General features: G+C 40.7%; 1 protein-coding gene across 15 annotated transcripts in view; it reads right to left on the reverse strand.

Moving 5' to 3' along the window:
• Window positions 1–5,250: 5,250 nt before the first annotated feature.
• Window positions 5,251–22,557, reverse strand: part of cadpsb (Ca2+-dependent activator protein for secretion b) — an 89,058-nt gene continuing 71,751 nt past the window's right edge. For 5 of the 15 annotated variants that reach the window (XM_028447441.1, XM_028447450.1, XM_028447444.1 and 2 more), the window contains 14 exons: window positions 20,286–20,392; window positions 18,951–18,980; window positions 18,437–18,445; window positions 16,190–16,346; window positions 15,946–16,087; window positions 15,117–15,278; window positions 13,758–13,913; window positions 13,522–13,669; window positions 12,688–12,762; window positions 12,516–12,599; window positions 12,046–12,078; window positions 11,765–11,872; window positions 6,620–6,724; window positions 5,251–6,550 (listed from right to left, as the gene is read on the reverse strand). In XM_028447441.1, coding sequence (XP_028303242.1) covers window positions 6,374–6,550; window positions 6,620–6,724; window positions 11,765–11,872; window positions 12,046–12,078; window positions 12,516–12,599; window positions 12,688–12,762; window positions 13,522–13,669; window positions 13,758–13,913; window positions 15,117–15,278; window positions 15,946–16,087; window positions 16,190–16,346; window positions 18,437–18,445; window positions 18,951–18,980; window positions 20,286–20,392 — 1,493 coding nt within the window. In that variant the 3' untranslated portion in view covers window positions 5,251–6,373. The remainder of the gene's footprint in view (window positions 6,551–6,619; window positions 6,725–11,764; window positions 11,873–12,045; window positions 12,079–12,515; window positions 12,600–12,687; window positions 12,763–13,521; window positions 13,670–13,757; window positions 13,914–15,116; window positions 15,279–15,945; window positions 16,088–16,189; window positions 16,347–18,436; window positions 18,446–18,950; window positions 18,981–20,285; window positions 20,393–22,557) is intronic. The other 10 variants (XM_028447446.1, XM_028447447.1, XM_028447451.1 and 7 more) reach the window with 4 other exon arrangements.

A 22,557-nucleotide genomic window follows, 5' to 3' on the forward strand; every position in this document is an offset into this window, starting at 1 on the left:
CTTGTTTTTGTCGATGGAATTGTGGCGTTTTAGGATCATCACTCGCGGTTTATCGTCGTGTTTAGCCCGATCAATCTTTACCCTGCCCTTGTTTGACTGGAGGCCCAGTAGTTTCAGGAGCAGAGATTCAAGGAATATTTTTGGGTCAGTCCCTTCAATTCCTTCTTTTATGTTTTGACTTCGACTTTCCAGATTGATCTCTTTGTCATTTGCCGCTTTTAGCTGTGTTTCCATTTCAGCTACTTTAGTTTGGAGAATCTCAACAGAGTCTTCCACGGTCGATATCCACTCTTCTGCCAATATAAGTCCCTGCTCATTTTGTGCCACCATAGCTGTGAGTTTATCGATGATTTTTTATAGCTTATTGTTCATTAGTGTGGAAATAACTTTGGTTAATTCAGCAATCAAGACAGCGTTGTCAGCCCTCGACGTCCCCATACCTGCGTGTTCCTGAAGTGACGCAGAGACTTTTCCGTTTAACTTTTTCTTCTCTGCTCTATTGATATTAGGAGTGTCCATACACTGTGATTACTTTATATTTTGACTAGCACATGCAAATGCCAGCTAAATATCATTTAAAGTGCAATTCTATTTCATAATATTTTGTGCGATGTCTCACTATGGGATGCAACCTCTGTCTGTATTCCTCAGAAGCATTATTTCAATCTGCCAATCCTGAGTGGCCGGTGAAGTGCGTCCGTCTGCTAGGGAGCCACCCACCTCCTATAAAAGGAGGACTCGGACAGACGCACACCATTCAAACACCTCTTCTCCTCTCAGCTATCTCGTGATATTTTGCCAGTTTAACTGTCCACAGGCGGATTCCTTTTCCAGTTGACAGAAGCTGGCAGAATTAGCGCCTGCTTTAGACCACAACAGGTCGAGAAGGTAGGTATAACAGCTCTTATCTTGCTTTGCTTGGTAGGTGCTGTCCTCAACTCCGGCTGACGGCTTCTTCCAACGCTGCTCCTTCGGCACACGTTGGTCCCCAGCGGGGCTAACACCTGAGTGAGAGAGCCGCTGGGGACCAGCGTGTGCCGAAGCAGCAGCGCTGCACACTCCGTGCCCCAAGGCTGGCGCGTACTGACCTCAGCACACCTCACTGTCAGCTCAGTCCCACTGCCCTCGGAGCCTACGGGCACGTGCGCAGGTGGTCCTCCCTCTGGGCTCTCACAAAAGTGTGTAGCCCGGCTCCAGCTCCAGATACTACAGACTACTTCAGACACAAGCAAACCAGCTGCCGTCTCAAAAACCAACGCTGTCCTTGATGTCTGAGACTGTCCAGTACATGTTGGCCTGCATCCCTGCTAGCACCTGTGCTAGCTGCCTCGTGGTAGTGGAAGCTAAGACACCTGCTCTCGTAACTGCGTCACGCGGTGATGGAAGCCAAGGCCCCTCTCACTGAGGGAGCGGGGATGCTCTGGGGCTTGCCTCTGTCCATGTGGGGGAAAAATTTCCACTAAAGACAGGCACAAAGTATGTTCCAACTGCCTGGGTCTGGAACATGCCCATATGGCAATTGAAACTCTGGGTCCGTGTCTACTTTGCACCGTATTTAACGCACAAAGCCTCCACAGGAGACTGGCATGCCATGTTAACCTGTCCAAGCAGGACTCCTTCCCTCCTCGCGGCATCCCCGTCGAGAAGGGTGAACTAGAGACTTAGAAACTGCAGCTGCTCAAGGTTCCAGCTGGGGTTCCCAGCTCGACCTGGCAGCTCCCTCCTCGCTTCACAAGGACGCCCTTGTTATTGACTGTGGAGAGTTTGATGAAGACTCCTCTGACACTTTTGACATTGGTGTAGATGAGGAGGACAAACCTTTCATCAGCCTGACTCGGGGCGAGCATCCTGCCGCCTCTGTAGTCTCGCAGGAGGAAATAGGGGCTCCACGCCCGTCTCCTATCTTCCCAGCCTGGACACGGTGGACGTGTGTAAATGCACTGCGGCTCGACTGGCCATTCCGTGGCCCGCCGTAGTGACTGAGACCACCAGGTCCCACTACGAAGGGAAGAAGCTCTCAAAGGACGCTCGGAGACAAATCCTTTCTGTCTTTCCTGAGCTGCTCGTTGAAGTAGCGCATCCTTGGAGGGACCGTTTGTTCACCGGGAAAACCCCTGTGTCAGGTACCTCATCCCTCGACAGTGAGGTGAAGGAGAGCCTCAGACTGCTTTGTATGTTGTTGGTGCAGCCCCTTGTTGCAGCTCACATGCTCCTACGACAGCCTGCTGTCTCCCCTCAGAGGCCCGTGTTGCCATCCAGAGCAAACCGTTTCCAGTCAGATCTGTCCGGTAGGACATATGCAGCTGCTGCTCTCTGTCAGGAAGCTGAATGTCCTCTCTCTCCTCACTGCCTACCAGGATGAACTCTGTGAGGATTTCGCTATGTCTCAGGACCCTGAGAACTTTCTGATGCAGGAAAAAGCGATATCCTGAATGCCCAGTTGTTCCTCAGGGGATTTTCGGCTTCGCTTTATCTTCTATGCAGCGGCACTGCGAGGAGAAAAAGAGAGATGATGAGTCTCCCCAGGAAACCGCTCAGACTGCTCCCCAAGGTCCACAGTTTAAGATGGCGAGACCTTCTGTTCCCCGGCTGGCTCCGCCACAGCCTCGACGAGGCCTGCCCACTTGGCCCGGTATCCCTGCAGCTCCGGCTCCTGTTGCGCCAGCACAGCCTGCTCAGCACAGGAAGACGAGGAGGAAGGAAAAGACGACCTGACCGTTTTATTCTCCTCCGGTGAGAATCGTTTTCCAGCTTTCTCTATTTTGCTTTCACCCGTGCATTCTCGGACTGTTCACGTCCCGTCCGTTTGAGAGAGACAGACTGGTTCCGCAGGACGTTCGGTTGTTGCCCCCCCTACATGTCCACAAGCACGTACTCACACACATGTTCAACACAGAGTGATGTGTTCATTGCTCGCACCTATATGTTGAAAGCCAGGGCCACATCATGCGAAAGCAATGTCTGCCACAATAAACACAGTAGTGACCGGCCCCCTCCTGGTCGTTAACGGCGGATTCCCCGTCGTTGCCCTGTTCCACCGACAGGGGGCTCCTCCACTGTGCGGGAGGTCCCTCTGTTGTTAGTTGGGTGGCCACCGGCAGAGAGCTCCAATGCGCTGTGGATGGACCCTTTTGTGACGTACGGCCCGCTGCCATGAGGGGGCTCCACTGTTATCCGGTTGAGCCGCCTCAGGTTATGCAGTCCTTGACCTTTCTCTCCCTGAGGATGGAGGGATGGAGAGCACTCGCGGCTCTGCCTTGGGTGTTACAAACGATGTCGAAGGGTTACAGGCTGCAATTTGCATCTGTCCCTCCCCGTTTTGCCGGCACAATTCATTCTCAGGCCCACGGAGAGTCTGTCCGTGTATATTACAGGAGGAGATCGCCCCACGCTCACACCGGGTGATGGAGGCTATTGCTTTGACTTACTCCTGTCAGGGTCTGGGACTTCATTACTCGAGTTCGGGCTCATTTTCCTCAGCTGTTGTGCTGGGCCGGGCTCTGGCTTCATTTTTCACTTTTTTAAATTTATTTTATTTTTTATTTTTTATCTCTATTACATTCATATTATTTTTTAATAAACACAAAAACACTTCTAAATTGTTGTGGAATCAATTCTAAAGTGATTTGTAGTGGGACGGGATATTGGCAGCGTTGTGTTTCAGCGTTCACATTCACTGAATATTATTTGCTGATTTTGCTCATTACTCACTTGCTGCTGGAGCACAGAGCACAAATATGATTGCGTGCTTCAGTCAGATCCACGCTTCACGCACGTGCCGCCCGGTCTGGTCTGGAACGCTGTAACGGACTGGGTTCTATCTTCCACTTGTGTGTATTCAGTGCTTAACTGATGTGATTTCCCATGGCCAAGAAGGCATCATGGCTACACGCAGCTTTCTCTGCCAATGTGTGTCCTGTTCTGAGTGTTGTTTGGCTGGGAGGCTGGGGAAAGGGCGGGCGTAAGCGGGGAAAAGAGTGAACAATTCTGTTCCCACGGTAGTGTGAGTGTATGACGGTGTAAGACGGTTCTTTGTGTGTTTCATTGTTTATTTTTGGCGTTTTACTACGACCTCCATTAAAGCCTGTAAAACTGTGATAATGGCTCGAGTCACATCATTACAATACCTTTTGGGCAGAGCTGCGGTGCGTGTGCACGCCCCCCCCTGGCCGCGTGAGGCACCGTGCAACTAATTTACCGGCAGCAATACTTTCAATAAAATGATAATTTACGTCTGGCTCGTGTCTACAATTTAAGTTAATGGGTCGGGCTTTATGCCCGCTGGCCTGGATCGGTTCAGGCTGGATTTTTTTGGCCCGATCTAAACTCTAGTCTGCGTGCACACTCGACTCGGGGTCTTGCCACATCCTGGGCTTTGTTCCGGGGAATGTCTGTCCAGGACATCTGTGCGGCTATGAGTTGGACCTCGCCCCTCACGTTTGTTCGCTTTTACATGCTTGATGTTTCAGCCCCGTGCATGGCTTGATGTGATCAGACTTCTGCCCTGGAGGCACTATGTCATCTCATTATGGATCGCACAAGGAAGTTTCCATATCCCATAGTGAGACATCTCACAAAATATTATGAATATAACCCTGTTTCTATGAGTAATATGAGTGAGATGTCTCATCAGACTGCCCTTCTTGCTCTCGGACGAGAAGAGGTGCTTATTTTGAATGGTGTGCGTCTGTCCGTGTCCTCCTTTTATAGAAGGTGGGTGGTTCCCTAGCAGACGAACGCGCTTCACTGGCCAATCACGATTGGCAGATTGAAATAATACTTCAGAGGAATGGAGATTGCCTCCCATAGTGAGACATCTCACTTATCTTACTCATAGAACTGGGGTTATATACATAACCTAAAGTTTTGTTCAACAGACGAGCAGGTGCTTCAGATGTGTTCATTATTATTTAATTTTTAAACTATTCTTCTGTTCTCAGTTTTAAACTTAACCTGCCGTGTCGAGGTCAGTGTACATGAAAATAATGTCACTGTAATTTGTACATCTATAATATTTCTATACTATTCTTATTGATTAAAATGTGTTCACATATTCTATTAATGTCTGATATACTGTATTTATTAAATTAGGTATAGATTATAATAAACAATCATGATTTGGCATCGACTTTCTTCACACATTTTGGTTTTGTTTGAAATATTGTTGTCCAGCATAGCTACACAGGTCAGGGAGTTGGAGGTGCTGTTGGTATGAAAAAGACAAAAAAAAACCACACAGATACAATTATACACATGTACAATAATTTTTTATTTTGAGGCAACAGCTCTTGCATATTACAACTGTTGGCTTTCATAAGGCAAAAGCAAGAATGAATCCACCAGATAATGTCACACAGAAAACAAAGCGTTTCGGGAAGGGTGGGAACCCATGGACATGCAGCGATGGCTCAGAATGCAATGTACAGCATTTTATATTTATATATATTTATATAATATATACAAAACAACAGAGACCCAAACAAATGCCAGACATTTCATTCTACACAGTTACAGAACAAAGACAGACCAACTTTATTTGATTCTTTAAAAAAATGCTCTTTTCTTTGTAAAAGTGCAACTTAATTAAAATACAACCTGTTCGAAGGCCTTTGAATGTTGAAATAAAAATAGTATATCCCAAGTTATCAAAATGGAGCTATGAGAATCTTTCATCTCTATATTTACTCAATGGGATTCAAAAATCCTGTAGAATCAGTCAGTGAGATGAAACCACATGGTTTGAAATGCCTAAACATACGTTTAGGTCCAAACGTTCAGGTGAAACATCCTGATGATGTCACTAACACAGAGTAGACGACAGCTATCTTTATGGCTGTAAATAAATTCATGTTATTTTTTTTTTTATAGTTTAAAGCAGTTGGCATTCACTTAAAAACAGACAAACAGACAAAGAGAAGGGTCCACACACTTTCATTACGACAATGTACCATTAATGAATGTAGAATACGACAAAGAAGCGCCATATAGATTTGCATTGGACAGGGACACACCTATTGATCTCACTCAACATTGTCAAACAAATGGTTCCCATATTGCTTAGTAACACAGAAATGAACTTTAGAAATGAATGAATCAAAGATTGGTGCTATCTTTATCATGACATAGCTAAACTGCCAATCATGGTTATTTTTCTCTCTTTTTATATTGATTCTCTTTATTATAAGTACTATTTTTTATAGTTATTAGTTCCTTCATAGGCTTTTCGAGCTGACAAAGAGGTCCTAGAGTGACTATCGGAGTTGGTACATGCATCAGTAACCAGGCTAACGTCAAAAGTGTGAAAAGGATGAAAGGGTGGAGGGGGGAGGACACGGTAAGGGGCTGGTTTTAATGGGACATGGCTGCACAGGCTCTAGTCATCCTCATCATCCTCCTCATCACTGTCCTTCATAGAGATGCCCTGCATGCCTCCTTCTCTCACTGAAGCCGTGGCCTCCTCCAGGGTCAGCCTGTTACGCACCGTGTCGTACATTTTGCTGTTCAGGGTGGAGTCGAGGACACCCTGCAGACGGAAGTCTCTGTACTTTTTCTACATGGAGGGCGGAAACACCTGAAGTCAGAACTCTTCACTGATCTGTGACAGGCTCTGCTGACCTACCTTTGTGATCCTGATGAGGATCTTCAGTTGGTAGACGTGGAGCTGCTGATCCATGCGCTCAGTGAGCCAGGTCCCCAGGAGGTTCATAGTGGCAGTGTACCATTGCTGAAACACATGAACACAGCACTCTCCAGCAAAACACACAGACACACATCAAAGGTATGAAACTAGGCATTACATGCACTCATGAGGATCTTGTTGGAGTTTTTCTTTCTTATTATGAATTTTATGTTTTGATAAGCGCATTGAGATGACTTTGTTGTAAATTGCGCTATACAAATAAAGTTCAATTGAATTGAATTGAGTGCTGGTGATAACATTTATTTAATACTTTAGATTGTCTTAACTTCTCGAACTCAACCAAAAATTAGATATCATATCTTCATCTTTCTGTACGTATCATAATTGCCATTATTTATGATGTTTTAATTATAAAGTATAACTAATATTTCTGGGATGAAGCTGTGTGCCGTCCCAGTGGGAGTGAGGGAAACCTTGCTCCTAATGGGTGGCACCTGTCCTTTGTCATCTCTATCCTGGGAAGCAAAGCTGCCTTTGATCGTATTTTGTTTGTGGTCCTCTAACAACAGCCACAGAACTCAGCTCATTTCTTTATTTCATTTTAAACATCATGTGCTCTGTTTTTTTTTTGTTTCAATATATTTATATCCCGTGTGTGTGTTATTGTGTGTGTGTTAGTGACTTTGGTGGCTTGGAGTCTAATGGGATTGATGAAAGAAAGAACAAGGTTCATTACGAGGGATTTTGTGGGTGGGTGGGTGGGGGGGGGGGGGGTTCCACTTGTAGCACTGGTAAAGTTAGGGGTGATGCTATTTGTACTACTAGGGGCAGGTGTTTTAGTTCCTTAAGGAAATAGTTTGGGTTTCTGTTTTTTTTTTTTTTTTACCATTGGATGCTGAGTTTACATGCATAAACTGCTTGAGTGCCACAAACCATAAATGGTCATTCTCAAGATATCAACTGGCCGTGTGCAAGTTTTAGGTTAACATATTGGAGACATAATATTGAAAAATGGTGACTTTTATATTTTGATTAGTTACACACTGCTCTGCTATCTCATGAATCAGCCCCTAAGCCTTCTGTAAAACAACAAATGAACTATCTTGACATCACCAAGTGTGGAGCAAAGCGTAAAAAACACTGCCTAGAGATTGCGTAGGTGTCGTTAAATTGATTTGACTCATACTAAGAAAGGAGTATTGAAACTATAGTTTTGTCAAGAGTTTGTTTGCAAAAGAAAAAAGAGTATGAAAATGAGTCAATGGTTTGCAGGCAGAGAGCAGTGGTGCTATTTCCTTGTATCCCTCCTCCAGCTTGCTTTGGGGCCACTTTCCCCAGAGTGTTTACATTTAAAGTTACAAGAGAACAGCACGCAGGCCTGAAAGCAGCAGTGATCGTACCTTTGGGGGAAAAGGAGGCAACTTTAAACTTGTGAGAATAAGCAGAAAAGCAGAGGGAAAAAATGGTTTGCTGGCTTCAATTCTGAGTGTGAGAGGTGTTAATTTGTTAGGCGGATGAGTTTCCTTTTTTTGGGGGGGGAAAGGAGGGGTGTCTCGGGATTAGCTGACGGTTTGAAAGGTGAGGTATGCGGATGCCTGTCCACTTCACAGTCGAGTTGAACGTGCAGTGCATGCAGACCTCGCATGTGGGCTGAGTACGTGCTGAGGGAGACTGCTCTATGTGCAAATGAGGCAAGAGTTTCTGAGAAGGAGGGTCATGCTAGAAGATGTACACAGGAAGATTATTTGACTCTAAAACCATGCCAACCAACATAATGTGATAAAACAACGCAATGCTAGAGATAAGTGCCACTTTTTTTTTTTTTTCTTTTTTTTTTTGAAGAGAGGAGGTAGCAGGAATGGTGTTAATTAGAAAAGAGGAGTTCAAAAGAATTGAATTAAATTAGTGAAAGAAAGAGAGACAGAGTCTATGCAGCATCTCGGAGCGAGGGTCACATGCATGCGAATGGACAGGTGGAAATGCATTCAAATGAAAGAGGTCAACAATAACAAGCAACAGAAAGTATTAAAATGCTGGAACATTCATGGTGTGAGTAAGCCCTGTTGTTTAACTGCTGTCACAGCAGTTTGTCAAACTCTACATCTGTAAACAACACACACGGGATGGACCTCAAGGACAGAAGCAAACCCCTTTTATGACAACCCCCCCAAAAAATAAATAAATAACTACAGTAATCTGACACATGAGTCCTGCCTCGAGTGTCAACACACAAACAGACGAAGAAGTAATCGGAGTAAATCTGAGCGTCTGTCACACATTAAGACTTTGACGTCACTGCCTCACACAAAGAAAGAATCTAGAAATCACACAAAGCCGTCACACACCTGTAAACACACAGGTCTATACAAACAGTCTCTGAATGACATGAAGCACACACTTTATGTGTCGTATCAGACAACACATGGAGGACACATTCAAGTCAATGTATCCCATTAGGATTATGTTTGTTAAGACAGTGCTCTCTCTACCCTCCAACAAACTGGTTCCATCCTCCTCCAGCAGTTTGTTTCCCCCTTGAGGAATATTTCCCCAAGTTTTCCTAATTTTACTTACGAGCCCCATGAAGTTTAAACAATGTCTGTGTGGCTTCGTTAAAGCTTAGCTTTTTTATTTCAAGGCAGAGCTTTCAAACTCATTTTAGTTCCAAATACGGAACAGTTTGTCCTTAACTGGGCCACAGATTTTAAGCGGGAAAATTAGCAATTTCATTATTAATGTGCCCTAGATTTTACTTCCATGTATCATCAATGTATAAATTATGGAAGGTAGCAATAATATTCAAGCAACCTTAAATTTCCTTAATTTTGGGACCAGTTTTTATTCAATTTGGGGACATTTTGTAAAATGATTTAATTTGGATAATTGCAGGATTTTAAGAAAATTACGAGGTTTTTGTTTCGTTTTGTTTTTTATATATTGAATGTGTGTATTTGGAGGGACTGAGATATCTATAATTTATTTAGTTAGTAATATACTAGGGTGTGTATTGCCTGGCATCTGGCGATACGATTTTTATCCCGATACATAGTTCACGATTCGACGCGATACGATATATCCCGATATTAAAGTATAAGGCGATTATTGCATTTTTTTTTTTTTTTTAAATATATGACTTAAGAAACAAGTAATCAGTAAATGTGTACACCTTCATGAGAACATTATGTATGAAATATGTTTTATTGCCATATTTTACACTTAAAACATTGGTTTTAACGTGTCATGTGCCAACAACTTAAAATAAAAAAATAACATACAATCTGCCTGTGGCTTTTAAACCAACTTTGGCTTTAGTGCAACATGACTGAGGTAAATACCTAGAACAACAAATCAATGCAGAAAGTTAGTATTTTCTTTTTAGATTTTATTGAAAAAACACAAACTGGTCAACATGCCCAGGTTTCAGAGCACTTCTTTGTGCAGTTACGTCTAAAAAATCTATATAGATGTATTTTGAATCGATCCGAGAATCGCGCAAACAATTTTCTTTTCAACACCCCTAGTAATTACACAATGATTCATGTTTTCTCTGTCATTTTGACTTTCTCCTGCAGGACAAATTGGATGTTTTTAAGGGCCGGATTTGGTCCCTGGCCCTTGAATTTGACGCATGTATTTTAGGTTATTTCAGTATGGCAGTATGGTATTGAGGTTAGTACATCTGCCTTTCAACAAAAAGGGTCTGGGTGATGTGCACTTACATCCTTCTTTGTGTAGAGTTTGCATGTTCTCCCCATATTGGTACTCAGGTTTCCTCCCACCATCCCAAAACTAGTATGCTATGCTATGCTATGCTATGCTATGCTATGCTATGCTATGTTATGTTATGTTATGTTATGTTATGTTATGTTATGTTATGTTATGTTATGCTATGCTATGCTATGCTATGCTATGCTATGCTATGCTATGCTATGTTATGTTATGTTATGTTATGTTATGTTATGTTATGTTATGTTATGCTATGCTATGCTATGCTATGCTATGCTATGCTATGCTATGTTATGTTATGTTATGTTATGTTATGTTATGTTATGTTATGTTATGTTATGTTATGTTATGTTATGTTATGTTATGTTGAGGGTATGGATTGCTCTTGGGATTTTGAGTAATGTTCTGTTTGTGTGTGCCCTGTGATGGAATGGTGCCCAGTCCAGTGTCTCCTCGCCCAGCGCCAGATAAGAGCTGATCATAGTCCCCATGCATAACAGGACTAAGCAGGCGAGAAGATGAATGAATGATCTCAGTGAGGTCAGTAGGTAAAATGGATGTTAGCAACAGCTAGAAAGCAGTGAGTTAATTCCCTGATGGTTGGCGTTGTTTAAGTGTGTGGGGGTTTTCTTAAGATCCTCTGATTAGAGGGATTAGGTGGGTTAAAGTCTCAGAATAAACAGTAGAGCTGAATCTGTGTATTTATTATATAATTAAAAAAAAACTGACTTAGCTTAGAGTCCTAAGTGTGTAATACATGTGTTTGCTTTATGAGTGCTATCTTTTACTGCTAAATATTTGCTGCAAGGCTTTTGATTTTGAGTGTTTTTTTGTTTGTTTTTTGTATAGCAGCAGGTTCAGAAACATTTTTTTAATTGATTTATGACCCATCACAGTGTATTTGTGTAAATTACCGATCGAACAGTTTAAGGGCACATGGTAAAGTGATATCATCAGGCAGACTGACTAGATTTTGCATGCTAATGATTATTTAGTGTTATGGTAAAATAAATAAAAACCTGCTTCCCTGTTACATGATCTCTATGGGCAGCTTGGTTGTTTTCACAGAGAGCACTGCTTCAGATAATCCTGTTTTGAGGATGCTTTTATGGACTCTTTGTCGATAAAAAATGTATTTTTTTTGGGGGGGGGGAGGGGGAACACAAAGGCCCAAAAGCACTGTGGCAATGTACACCAGAATGCAGAGGGCAGCGACAATTCAGAGAGAAGAGAAGCAGAAAGAAAGAGACAAGTCAAGAACGACAGAAGTTCTAAAAATAAATCTAGAAATATGCTTCCTGGTCTCAAAATGGGACTTATCCCTTTCTGTCCTGTTGTTTTGCCACATTTTGGAAGGCCCCTCCTTTTTTTGTTCGGAGGAGACGGCATCTTACTTACATCAAATAACCTTTCTATATACACCTCCTCATTGACCTTATCACGGAGCATATCCTGAGAGTGGCGCACAAAGGTCACATAGCCGTCGGCTACGTCCATGCCCGGTTTCTGCAAAAGGAGAAGGAGGGTAAGTCACAGCTCAGCGTAGACTGTGTGAAACCACAGCTGTATGTGATCAATTTCAGGCACCACAAATTAACTGTGGATGATTTGACAGCATTCGGTTCAGCTGTAAACACACAAAGGCTGACATTCAAACAGCAGGGTGTTGGTAAACTTACAGGTACATCCACGTATTTCGAGGCAGCTTTCACCTAAAATCAAAACAAAAGGCTTATCATCAGTATCATTATGTCAAACTACAGGTTTGTATATTCTATTAACGCTGTTGAAGTTCAAGTGCAAACATAAAAATAACCATTTGATATCCGTCTGGGAAGAATTTGAGCATGTTTTTAGAACAAACCCTTTGATATCTTAACAAATAGGACAAGCTGAGCTTTGCACATACTGTATTTGGTGCTTTGCAGCCTGGAAGCTTCTAAAGATATCTGTTTTAATCTTATGTACACAGCACTGGCCTGACATCTAAAGGGTGCCATTAAATGATATCATTCAAAGAATTAAACAAACAAGTCATATACGCATCTCCCAAAGCCAAGAGGAATCTCCAGTAAAGCAGTAAACACTTAAAAGGTTTTCAACCTTCAAGTGAACTAAGTTGAACTGATGAAAATAAGCCTTATCTCACCGTGAATGAAAGGAAAGAGGAGAAGAGGGTTCCTTCATCATATCTGGAAATTTTTGCCAACACTCCCTCAAGGATGGCAACAAACTGAGAGATTTAAAGGAATCACAAATGAATTACAAACTCATTTTTCGTTAAAACACTGTTTTTGTCTGGTAACTGAGAAAAATCCCACCTTTGCGACCAGGAGTTGTATCATGTCTCTTACGCTCTCCTCTATCAGATCGTCAATTTGGGAGTGGAACTGTTTCTGCATGAATACATCAACCATGAATACATTTACTTCATTCTGATATTACAAGGAAAAGTGGGAACTAGTGTAACTAGTTGTTATGCTTCTAAAGCACTTAACAGAGGCGGGGCGGGGAGTGTTCTGCCCTTAATTTTGTGTAATATACAGTAACTGCTGTATGTTAATTTATTCTATTCAGTGGAGTCTTTTGTTTTCAAAGTCAGTTTTGGGCATGTGACAGGAAGTCAGCCATCTTGTTTAGTTCTGTAGCTCTGTAAGCCACATGTGGAAAAGTTCATTCACTGCCATCTGTTTTGTGTTTGCGCCATCGACACCACCGCCTTATTTGTGGGGAATGTTTATTATAATGTGAACTTTGATTACTTTAAGATTCCAATGGGTTTATGTTGGTTTACTAAAATTCGGACATGTGATATGCTAATTTTCTGTGTGTTTAGCCTTTGCTAATGATGCTATGCTAATAGTAGCTATTTTATTTCGGTTCTACAGTTTTACTCCATGTTGAAATGTTTTACGTGGTGCTTCGAGAATAAAGTGGAGTTAAGGAAGCTACATCCTGACTCACGTATTAATTCAAGAGGAGCTAACTGCTAAATTGGGTTAGACATACAAGGAGAGTAGAATGAGTTTGTAGTGTATAGTACGGAATGTGCCATTTCGAACACAGCGTATGATTTTATCCGATAAACATTTTTTATCGACATACATGCTTGGATTTGTAAATGAGTGTGTGAAAGTTGTAGAAAACGCTTTTACCTCTTGGCCCATCTCCATAGCACACAGTTTAGCTGACTGGTCCTTGGCGTCCACCATCACATTGAACATGGTGCATAAAGTTGGAGAAATGCGGAAATCTGTGGACTTGCTGCTTTTTGCCAGCTTAGACTCAAACGCCATTCTTGTGCTACAAATCAATGAATGTAATTACACTGTTACAATCAAACATACGGTAAAGTGATATCCACGTTGTGATAATTCAGACAAAAACTCACCGCTTGACGCAGTTCTCGATCATGTTGCTCGACATGAGCTGCATTCGGCTCTCCAGGTGTTTGGCAAACTCGTCCTCAGGCCAGTGTAAGTCCCTGATGAAGGTCTGGAGGGCATCCAGCTTCCAGAAGAGATCCTCTGAGGTCCCGGAGCCATTACTACCATTACATTCAACACAGACACACACATTCACACGTCAAAGGACTATGGTAGCCTTGCTGAAAGAAGGAGCATCACAAGGTGGTGGCAGGGGACGGAGTGGTTGTCGTGAGTGGGGAGAAGGTTGCTGGTTCTCTGCTCCTGGACAGTGAAATTCCTCTCTGACCATTTTCCATATTCTGATGTCTTAATTCCTGCATGTGCAGGAGTTTCAGGACAGTCAGTGTATGGATAAAAAGAGCAGACAGGGTTTACTGTATAACAGTCAATAACCATGCTGCATAGGATGATTATTGATCGGTATGTGAAGTGGCCACATGCAGGATCAATCATTGCTGATTAAGCAGCAAATCCAACTGTGTCAAGACAAAGGAGGAGAGGAAATGGAAAAGTGAGAGGGGACATGTTGAATTCAGAATTGGTGTTTTATTTAAAAAGCACTTAGAATGACTTCAGTCATCACATGCCCTCTCTCAGGGTCCATGTCCGTTAAATAGTGGGACTCCTAGAAGAAAACCAATCATTTCATGCACACCTAGTGACTATCCTATAAGCAGGGCAGAATATAGGGAAAGCTCTACACACACAGCATGTATGATGGAAACATGACAACAGAGACTCTGAGGTCTCTGCATCAATGCCTCCAACTCACTAATGTTGAGCCTCCCAAACACACCGCAGGCAGGAGGTCAAGGTAGAGTTTGCACCTTGGGCCAGATACAGTCTGCAAAGTGATGATTAAAGCAAATGTCTGCTGATAGCATTTTTTTTTTTTTTTTTTTTTTTTTTGGAGATACATTTGTTTTCTCTCATGAATATTTTCAAATGAGCATCAGTTTTCCTGCTCAGTAAATCTCCAATCATCCTCACACTTTGGATAGGCTTTGTTTTAATCCGTTTTGGCCTGTATCTCCACACCTCAACTCAACGGCATGCAAGTTGAGACAAATGAGAGCATTTCAGCCTCTCATTTCAAAAAGCAGAATCCCGTCTAGTTTAATCCCACCTGGAGTCACCTTGGCATGAACATGAACAGCATGGCGTGTCAAACCGGGTTTGAACTAAATGTCTGAGTTCAAATCACATGCTTTTTCTATTTTGTTGGTTTTTTTTCTTTAAAAATGTTATGCATGGGGACATCTTCATACCAAGTTACTCTGTCTTTTATCAATAATTCTAAAGTAAACTCATTGGATACACACTCAGAGTCATATATAGCAGCCATCCATGACGGGGTAGAAAAGCTAGGCATTTGTGGAAGGTTAACTGATAGTCCTGCTACTGGCACTGGCAGATTTGGTACTTTGGGAATTTGGAGGTTGACATTTGGTAGATTCACATTGGGCAGATTACTTGTTAAACTCCTGTAGAAAAGACAGACAGAAAGAAAAAAAGAATCCATAACAGTGAAATGGGAGCAGAGCCATGTTTCACTTCTCAGAAAAGCCAAATCGAAAAAACAGGTGAAGACAGGAACATACGGCAGCACAAATAAACAAGACGTGTGATACAAACATTTCTCAGGGGAAAAAACTCTGGACACACACACACACACACACACACACGTGCTATTCTAAATGCAGTGAGCCGGAAAAGCAAAGTAAGATAGAAAAAATGAGTAAACGACTGAGGAATTATCATTTTTACCTGAATAGAGCTTAAATATAGTTCTAACAGTAAGAAGCACATGTGTTTATGTCACAAATGAAATATAACTGCAACAGAGAAAACTGGATGCCTATTTATTATGGTAATATGCACACACAATGAACATAAGGACACACAAAACAACAAAAATGCTGTGTGACTGACCCCAGAGTGTCAATATATATTTTCTCTTACGCACACAATAATTAATCAATGAATATTTTCAGAATAAAGAATCAAACTAGTTCATCTGGCTCACTCTTTACATGTGAACCCAAAGATACGGCTTGAGAATATTCAGCCTCCACACAATCGTTCTGTTAACTAAACAGAAAACTAATCTCCAACCATCCCACAGCCTCACGGAAGAGACATGGTCCTTACTTTACAGGCTCCCAGGACTCTCTGTCAAAGCCTTTGTGAATTGACTGTGCGATGGAGGACTCCATCAGATCCACATATCTAACCACCAGAGGTGCATACAGATCCTGGAGATGTTTGTGGAACTTTCCATTGCACAGATGATCTATTTTCAAAACAAAACATCAAAAACCAAAAGGTATTAAAATAAGTTTTTCATGAACACACAAAAATTACATCAGAAAAGTAAAAAAATAAATAAAACTACAATCTGTGCGAAGGAAGTCATTGAGCAGCTGGAAAAGAGGGAAGCTGTCCCAGCTCTCAGGGGACTGGATCTCCAGCGCAGCATCCATGTCGATGGCGTAGAGGGCCAGGAAGTTCTCAGCATGTTCCACCATGAGGTCTGTCCACCATGCAAAGGCCTGGAGATACAGAGAGGAAACACCAAAATATGATCAAGGTTAGGAGAACATTACTAAGCCCAGAACAGCAGGAATGGTCCTATTAACCTCAGTTTATCATGAGCAATCACCACCACATGTGTACCTGCACTCTAGTTTACATTTCTATGTTCAATAATATGATGATACTTTTGCTTTTTTTCAATCCGTGGAATTTTGTGGAATTGTTCAGATTGCTTCTGATAAACCTAAAGCTGTATGCTCAACAAATCAAAGTAGTGAAAAACTAATCTCAAACCTTGTCTGAATTGTACGACCGCGTATTAGGGCCACATTAAAATAAAGAAAAAATCTGGGCACTACCAGATTAAAGTCGTAATATTTCGAGAATAAAGTTGTATTTTTATGAGAATAAAGTCTTATCTTAATAACATCATAGTTTTTCGAGATTAAAGTCGGAATATTTCAAGATCAAAGTTGTAATAATTCAAGATTTAAGATGTAATATTTTGAGAATAGAGTCATAATTTTATGAGAATAAGGCTGTATCTTAAAAAACTTGGAAATTGCATAGCACTCAGAATCCCCTGTGAAGTGAGCACAACTACAGCCCTGAAGTCAACCACTTCAAGCCAGTTCATCCTTCACAAAAGAGGTTATTTGCTCAAAAATCTGGTTTTTGTCGAAACAAACACAAAATCGTAATATTTTGAGATTAAATTCATGATATTTCGAGAATAAAGTTAGTGAGATTATACTTTATTTAGGTTTCACACATGGTGAAATACTGAGCCCTTCGGCCCATCATCACCACACTATCATTTTAAGGACTTTAAAGCCACTGTTGCAGAGGTTTGCTTTTGTTCTGACAAAAGAACCAGACTTATTTAGAGCAAATAGCCTCTTTTATGAAGGAGGACCTATTCTCGAAATATTACGACTTTGATCTAATAAAATTATGGCTTTTTTTCAGGAACTGCCATAGAAGTGGTCGACCTCAGTTAGTTGCGTTCACTTCAACAGGTAATTCTGATCGCTGTACCATTACAAGCTTTTTAAGATACGGCTTTATTCTCATAAAATTATGACTCTATTCTCAAAATATTACGAGTTTAATCTTGTGGTGCTCAGTTTTATTTTTATTTTGATGTGGCCCTAATACGCCGTCGTAAAATTGAATAGTAAGTGTTTTGTGCATTTTATCAACTCTTTGTGGTGGAGGCTTGAAAGTTGGTCAAATCAAAAGTCTGTCTATACTGGTACATATCAGTGCCTCATAATGTCCAAGTCAGGCCATTCTCATGCAAACACGGGGTTCCCTGCATGCCTTTCTCTCTGAAGAGATCAGGGGTCCAGCCTTCACTTTACAAACAGCCCACTCCACGTGAATGTGACTCATGCACGTTTTTGTCTATGCGCGCCACAGACTGCAGCACACAGCATCTCTCGTGTTGAAAAATGTCCATTTCAATTAGTTAAGTAAGTGCCTGACGTTCAGCTGACAGCTTTTTAGCCCAGTCAGGACTTTCTCACCCTTTGACGGCTCAGATGCCGTATAGTTGCTTTGCTGGCAGCCTTGGCTTGACTTTTTTTTGCTTATCAACAAGAGTCGCGTATTGCCAAGTACCATAAATAAAACCTAATCTTTGAAAATTGTGCTGCATGCTTGGAAAAAAAAACTACTTAAGGAGATACATTTCCATTTGGTTAATCCCTACTATGGCAGTCAATGATTAACTTACCTGCTTACTTACCTGGACAATCCCCAAAATTTACCAGAATGACATTTAAAACCCCTAACAATCAATCACAATGCACCTATCCTTCACATTCATGGAAATACGATTTGTTCAGGGTTAAGGGAAGAGTAATAATTGTTCTACAAATGTAAGGCAAAGAAGAAACCCTCAAAGGTCACCAGACAACGTGTTCTCCGACCTTTGAAGAACTCAATGGCAGACCCTGAGTTCAGCTACAGAGGCTAGAACTGTTTCAAGGCAAAGTGAGACCATTCTCAGGGGTAGGGCCACAATGCTATAGGGAAAGGAGAATCAACTGCTTAACATGCACAGAGCATTATGGGAGTTTTTAAATTCCACCGGACTACATACCTCTTTCCCCTGTTTGGACAGTCACCAATCATATGACAGTGAGGACACAGGGAGATGTACAAAACAAAAACTTAGATTGGAGGCATTTCTTTGACACGTTTAGTCAGCTACGAGAGACAGCAGGGAGGAATGGAGGAGGAGGAGAAGCTGGAGACGTAATGCTGAGGAAGTGCAGACTTTAAGAAATCAATCGTTGAATGAAGGAGTAACAAATGTTCATGGTGGATCACACTTTGAAGGTTCACATGAAGCATACTTTAGCTAATTTACTGTTTTCAGCATGCTTGGAGAGAAAGGAAACCTCTTATGGCCTTGATGAACATGCTTATGGTAACAGGTACGTTGTGCAAGCTATTGTGCATTTCAGTTTGGAGAAAGTCTGTTGGTAGCTTAATGCCTGCAAACCACCCTTTGATACAGTTCTACTCTGCCTAAAAAAGGGGCACACATGCCGTAAAAAAGGGTCGTGATGAGGACTGAGGAGGAACAAGAATGAAAAATAAAAATACTGTACCGATTGATCTCCAGAACTTGTGACTGCCGCCTGTCAAGCATATTCAGAGAGATAAAATAAATCTGCTTTATCTGCATATCCTTTAGGCCACACTGGATCATGTGCATTTCAGAGTCACAAACGGGATGCAAAACTAAACTACACTCAGATTTTATATGTTGAGTATGTATTTGGTGGCTGAAATGTTGTTAAACTGTTGCAAGGAAACTATTTATTTACAAGTGAACTAATCAATAAAATATAATAATATAAAAAACATTTAATATTTGTGACGCAAAACAGTAATAAATTCAGCCTGGATTAAAAAAAAGTTAAAGTTAATTCTTTTGAAGGAAAAATTGAATTGATTATTAACATCTGTATAATGTAAATATTAGTGCACTAATAGGACGCAAACTTTACGTGTGAAACAAATTGAGTGTTCCCAGTAAATATTCATGCACAAATTGTTTTACAACTTCACAAATTTACATTTCAGTTGTGTTAGTGGATTTTTGTTTCCTATGATACAATTCTGAAATAATAGTAACTAATTGTGACTGTGGATTTCACCTTAAAGTTTCCTAAAAGTTTTACATTTCAAAAATATTTATTAAAATAATTTGTGGATGACACATTCCTGAATTTGCTTTGTATCCCCCATGAGCGCAGTATTGTGTTTGCATGGATTTATACATATATATGTGTGTTTATGACTAGTATTACATGTTCACAATAGACAAATGTCTTTTTTTTCTTGATTATTTCACGTTAATCTCAAATAGACTGATTTATGTAAACATATATTAACTGAATACACAATACGTTTTAAATTGTACAGAAACAATTGAAAAATACTAGTTTAACAATAAACATTTATCTCCAAAATGTCAGTAGACTACAAATGTTATTATATCGGACATGAATTATGTAATAATGTACAAAGACAAACTAAAGAAGATCAAATAAACCTGAAAATATTGTCATTTCTTTGATGAACAACTTATAATCCACTTTGACCATCACATACTATTACACTTTCACTATTGCAACAGTGATCCCAGCAATTACTTTTGATGATGTGGGCTGTAATTAAAATGAAATTCACACATTATAATTCCCTCTCTGTCTGATTCTACACAGCCATGCTCTGCCCAACACATATTGGAGCTCAGCTTTCCAATTTGAAATGATATTTTGACGGGATTTATATGGTTGCTCATAGATGAAAGCAGCTTTATTTATAGAGGCCTGATAATGTGACTAACTCACTGCTGCGGGGCGAGCGAGATAAGAATGAGAGTATAGAGGGAAAGTACTTTGAGGAGGAGAGGAAGGGGAGGGGGTCGCACTCACCTCCGCGTGGTGTTCCTGGTTCTGCTGGAGGACCTCTATGACTAACTCCGCCAGGCGAATAGTTTCCTCCAGCTTTTTGGCAGGCGTGACTAAGCGGCCTGCGTTCTCTGAGACAAAGGGATGAGGGTGAGGGATGAGTGGTTAGTTAAGCACAAAGAAGGGTTTCAGAGAAGGTGGAGCTTATGAAAATAAGTCTATCACAGCACTTACACTGTGAAGAAACTAAGATGTGTGTTATCATTAGCTTCAAGAGAGAAATTTGGGCTGCATGACATAAAGCAACAGAGCTGATGTGTTTGCTGGGTGATCGGACTTTAGTGGCTTTGAGATGGAGGTGCAATGTGTCGTCAACACCATGCAGATTACAAAGCGGTATTGCATGAGTCGGAACTATGAAGAGCTCACATGATATGGAGTTAAAAATATGCACTGTAAAAAACAACGCTGACTTTTTACTTTAGTTTGTTTGGTTTCCTTGGAAACTTTTGTCTGCCTTTGTCATCCTACGTACGTTTCATTCAATGATTGATTATCGTTCATATGTGGCCTTCACATGCCCTTCCTGAGGTTGGATTTTTCAAATTTTATTTATTTTTAATTGGTAAGAAATTTCGGTCACACTTCATTTGAAGTTTTATACATAAGGCTGACATTACGCTGTCATTAGCATGAATAAAGTGTCATGAAGGCCGTCATTTGCTAAATTATGACTTTTGGAGCTATGTTGGCATTTTCTGGGTTTGGTGGGGGGATCTACTGGGGTCTGGGTGAGCAACTCCAGTCCTCAAGGGCCAGATTCCTGAGACTTTTAGATGTGTCCCTGCTCCTGTTTCAACCAGGTGTTGGAGCAGGGACACATCTAAAAGTCTCAGGAATCCGGCCCTCGTGGACTGGAGTTACCCACCCCTGGGTTAGGGGGTAGGGTTAGGGTAACAAACACTTAATGACAGTCTTCATGTCACCTTATTCATACTAATGTGTCATATCATAATATTGACGGTGTAATGTCCTTATGTTTAGAACTTCAAGTAAAGTGTTACCAATTTAACGTTGAAAATTTTGGTTCCGAACCTGGAATCTGTGAAGATTATAAATCAATCTTGCTAGGACGCGTTTATCGTGGCTCTGACAGGAGCCGGTTAAAAAAAAATCCTCTCTTTAATTTAAAAGGGATTTGTTTATGCAAATAGATGGCGACAATTTGTTCAGTGCTTCATTAGACTTTGGTGAATTAAAAAAATAAATAAACAATATTAATAAATATATATATATATATATATATATATATATATATATATATATATATATATATATATAGTTTGCGGAATAATCTTAAATACCTGCCTTATAGTGCAGTGTTGGTTGTTGGGAATTTTTTGACAGAGAGTTTTAAGCAAAACCAAAAGCTAATTAGATGTACGGCTACATCTCAGTGTAAAATCAAACATTTCAATACTTATGGACGCATGAATAAATCAGGTTTTTTTGTAAAGCAATTAATAAATCTACTCAAAGATTCCTGTTCATCCTTTTTCTAAATCCGCCCTTGAATTCTGGCTTTTTGTCTTCTGATCTTAGACTCAAACCAAAAGACGACTAATTGTCGCTGACAGAATGAACATGTAATACATTTACATGTCATGAAATGGGATTATTCAGACAGTGTGACTATGCAGCATGATTTATATTTTATTGAGTCATGGAATTGAATGGCTACACAAATCTGAAATTAAAAGGACATAAAAACGCAACTGCTGGCTGAAGACACACAATTCTTGATATTCTCTTTTTATTACTACTTATGGACCCGAGCCATTGTTTAAAGATAACTTTTGCCATTGTTGATGCATACATCACATGGTTTTTTTGTTTGTTTGTTTATTAATGCAGTAACTGTATAATATCTGGTCATAATCTAACCTGACAGCAAGAGGAGTAATCTGAAGATTTCCTATAAATCGGACAAATAAAGTACATTTGGGATTTTTTATTGAAGGAAACCAATTATAATTAACATTTTTTTTATTGAATGCTGATAGATGCCTTTTTAAAACGTTTTATACAAAAGTTTAGGTACGTTTTTGCTTGACACCAGAAAAATATACTTTATTTGTTATTCTTTTAATTAAACATATATTATCATATATGGTATGACAAGGAAAAATCTGCATACACTTTCATTATCAAGTGTAACCTTGAGGTGAAATGTATGCTTATTTGTGTTGCTTTCTGTGATGGTTACATTTATATGTTGCTTATGTCGTGTATTTTT

The sequence above is a fragment of the Gouania willdenowi genome, chromosome 5, assembly GCF_900634775.1.
Source record: "Gouania willdenowi chromosome 5, fGouWil2.1, whole genome shotgun sequence".
Taxonomy (NCBI): Eukaryota; Metazoa; Chordata; class Actinopteri; order Blenniiformes; family Gobiesocidae; genus Gouania; species Gouania willdenowi.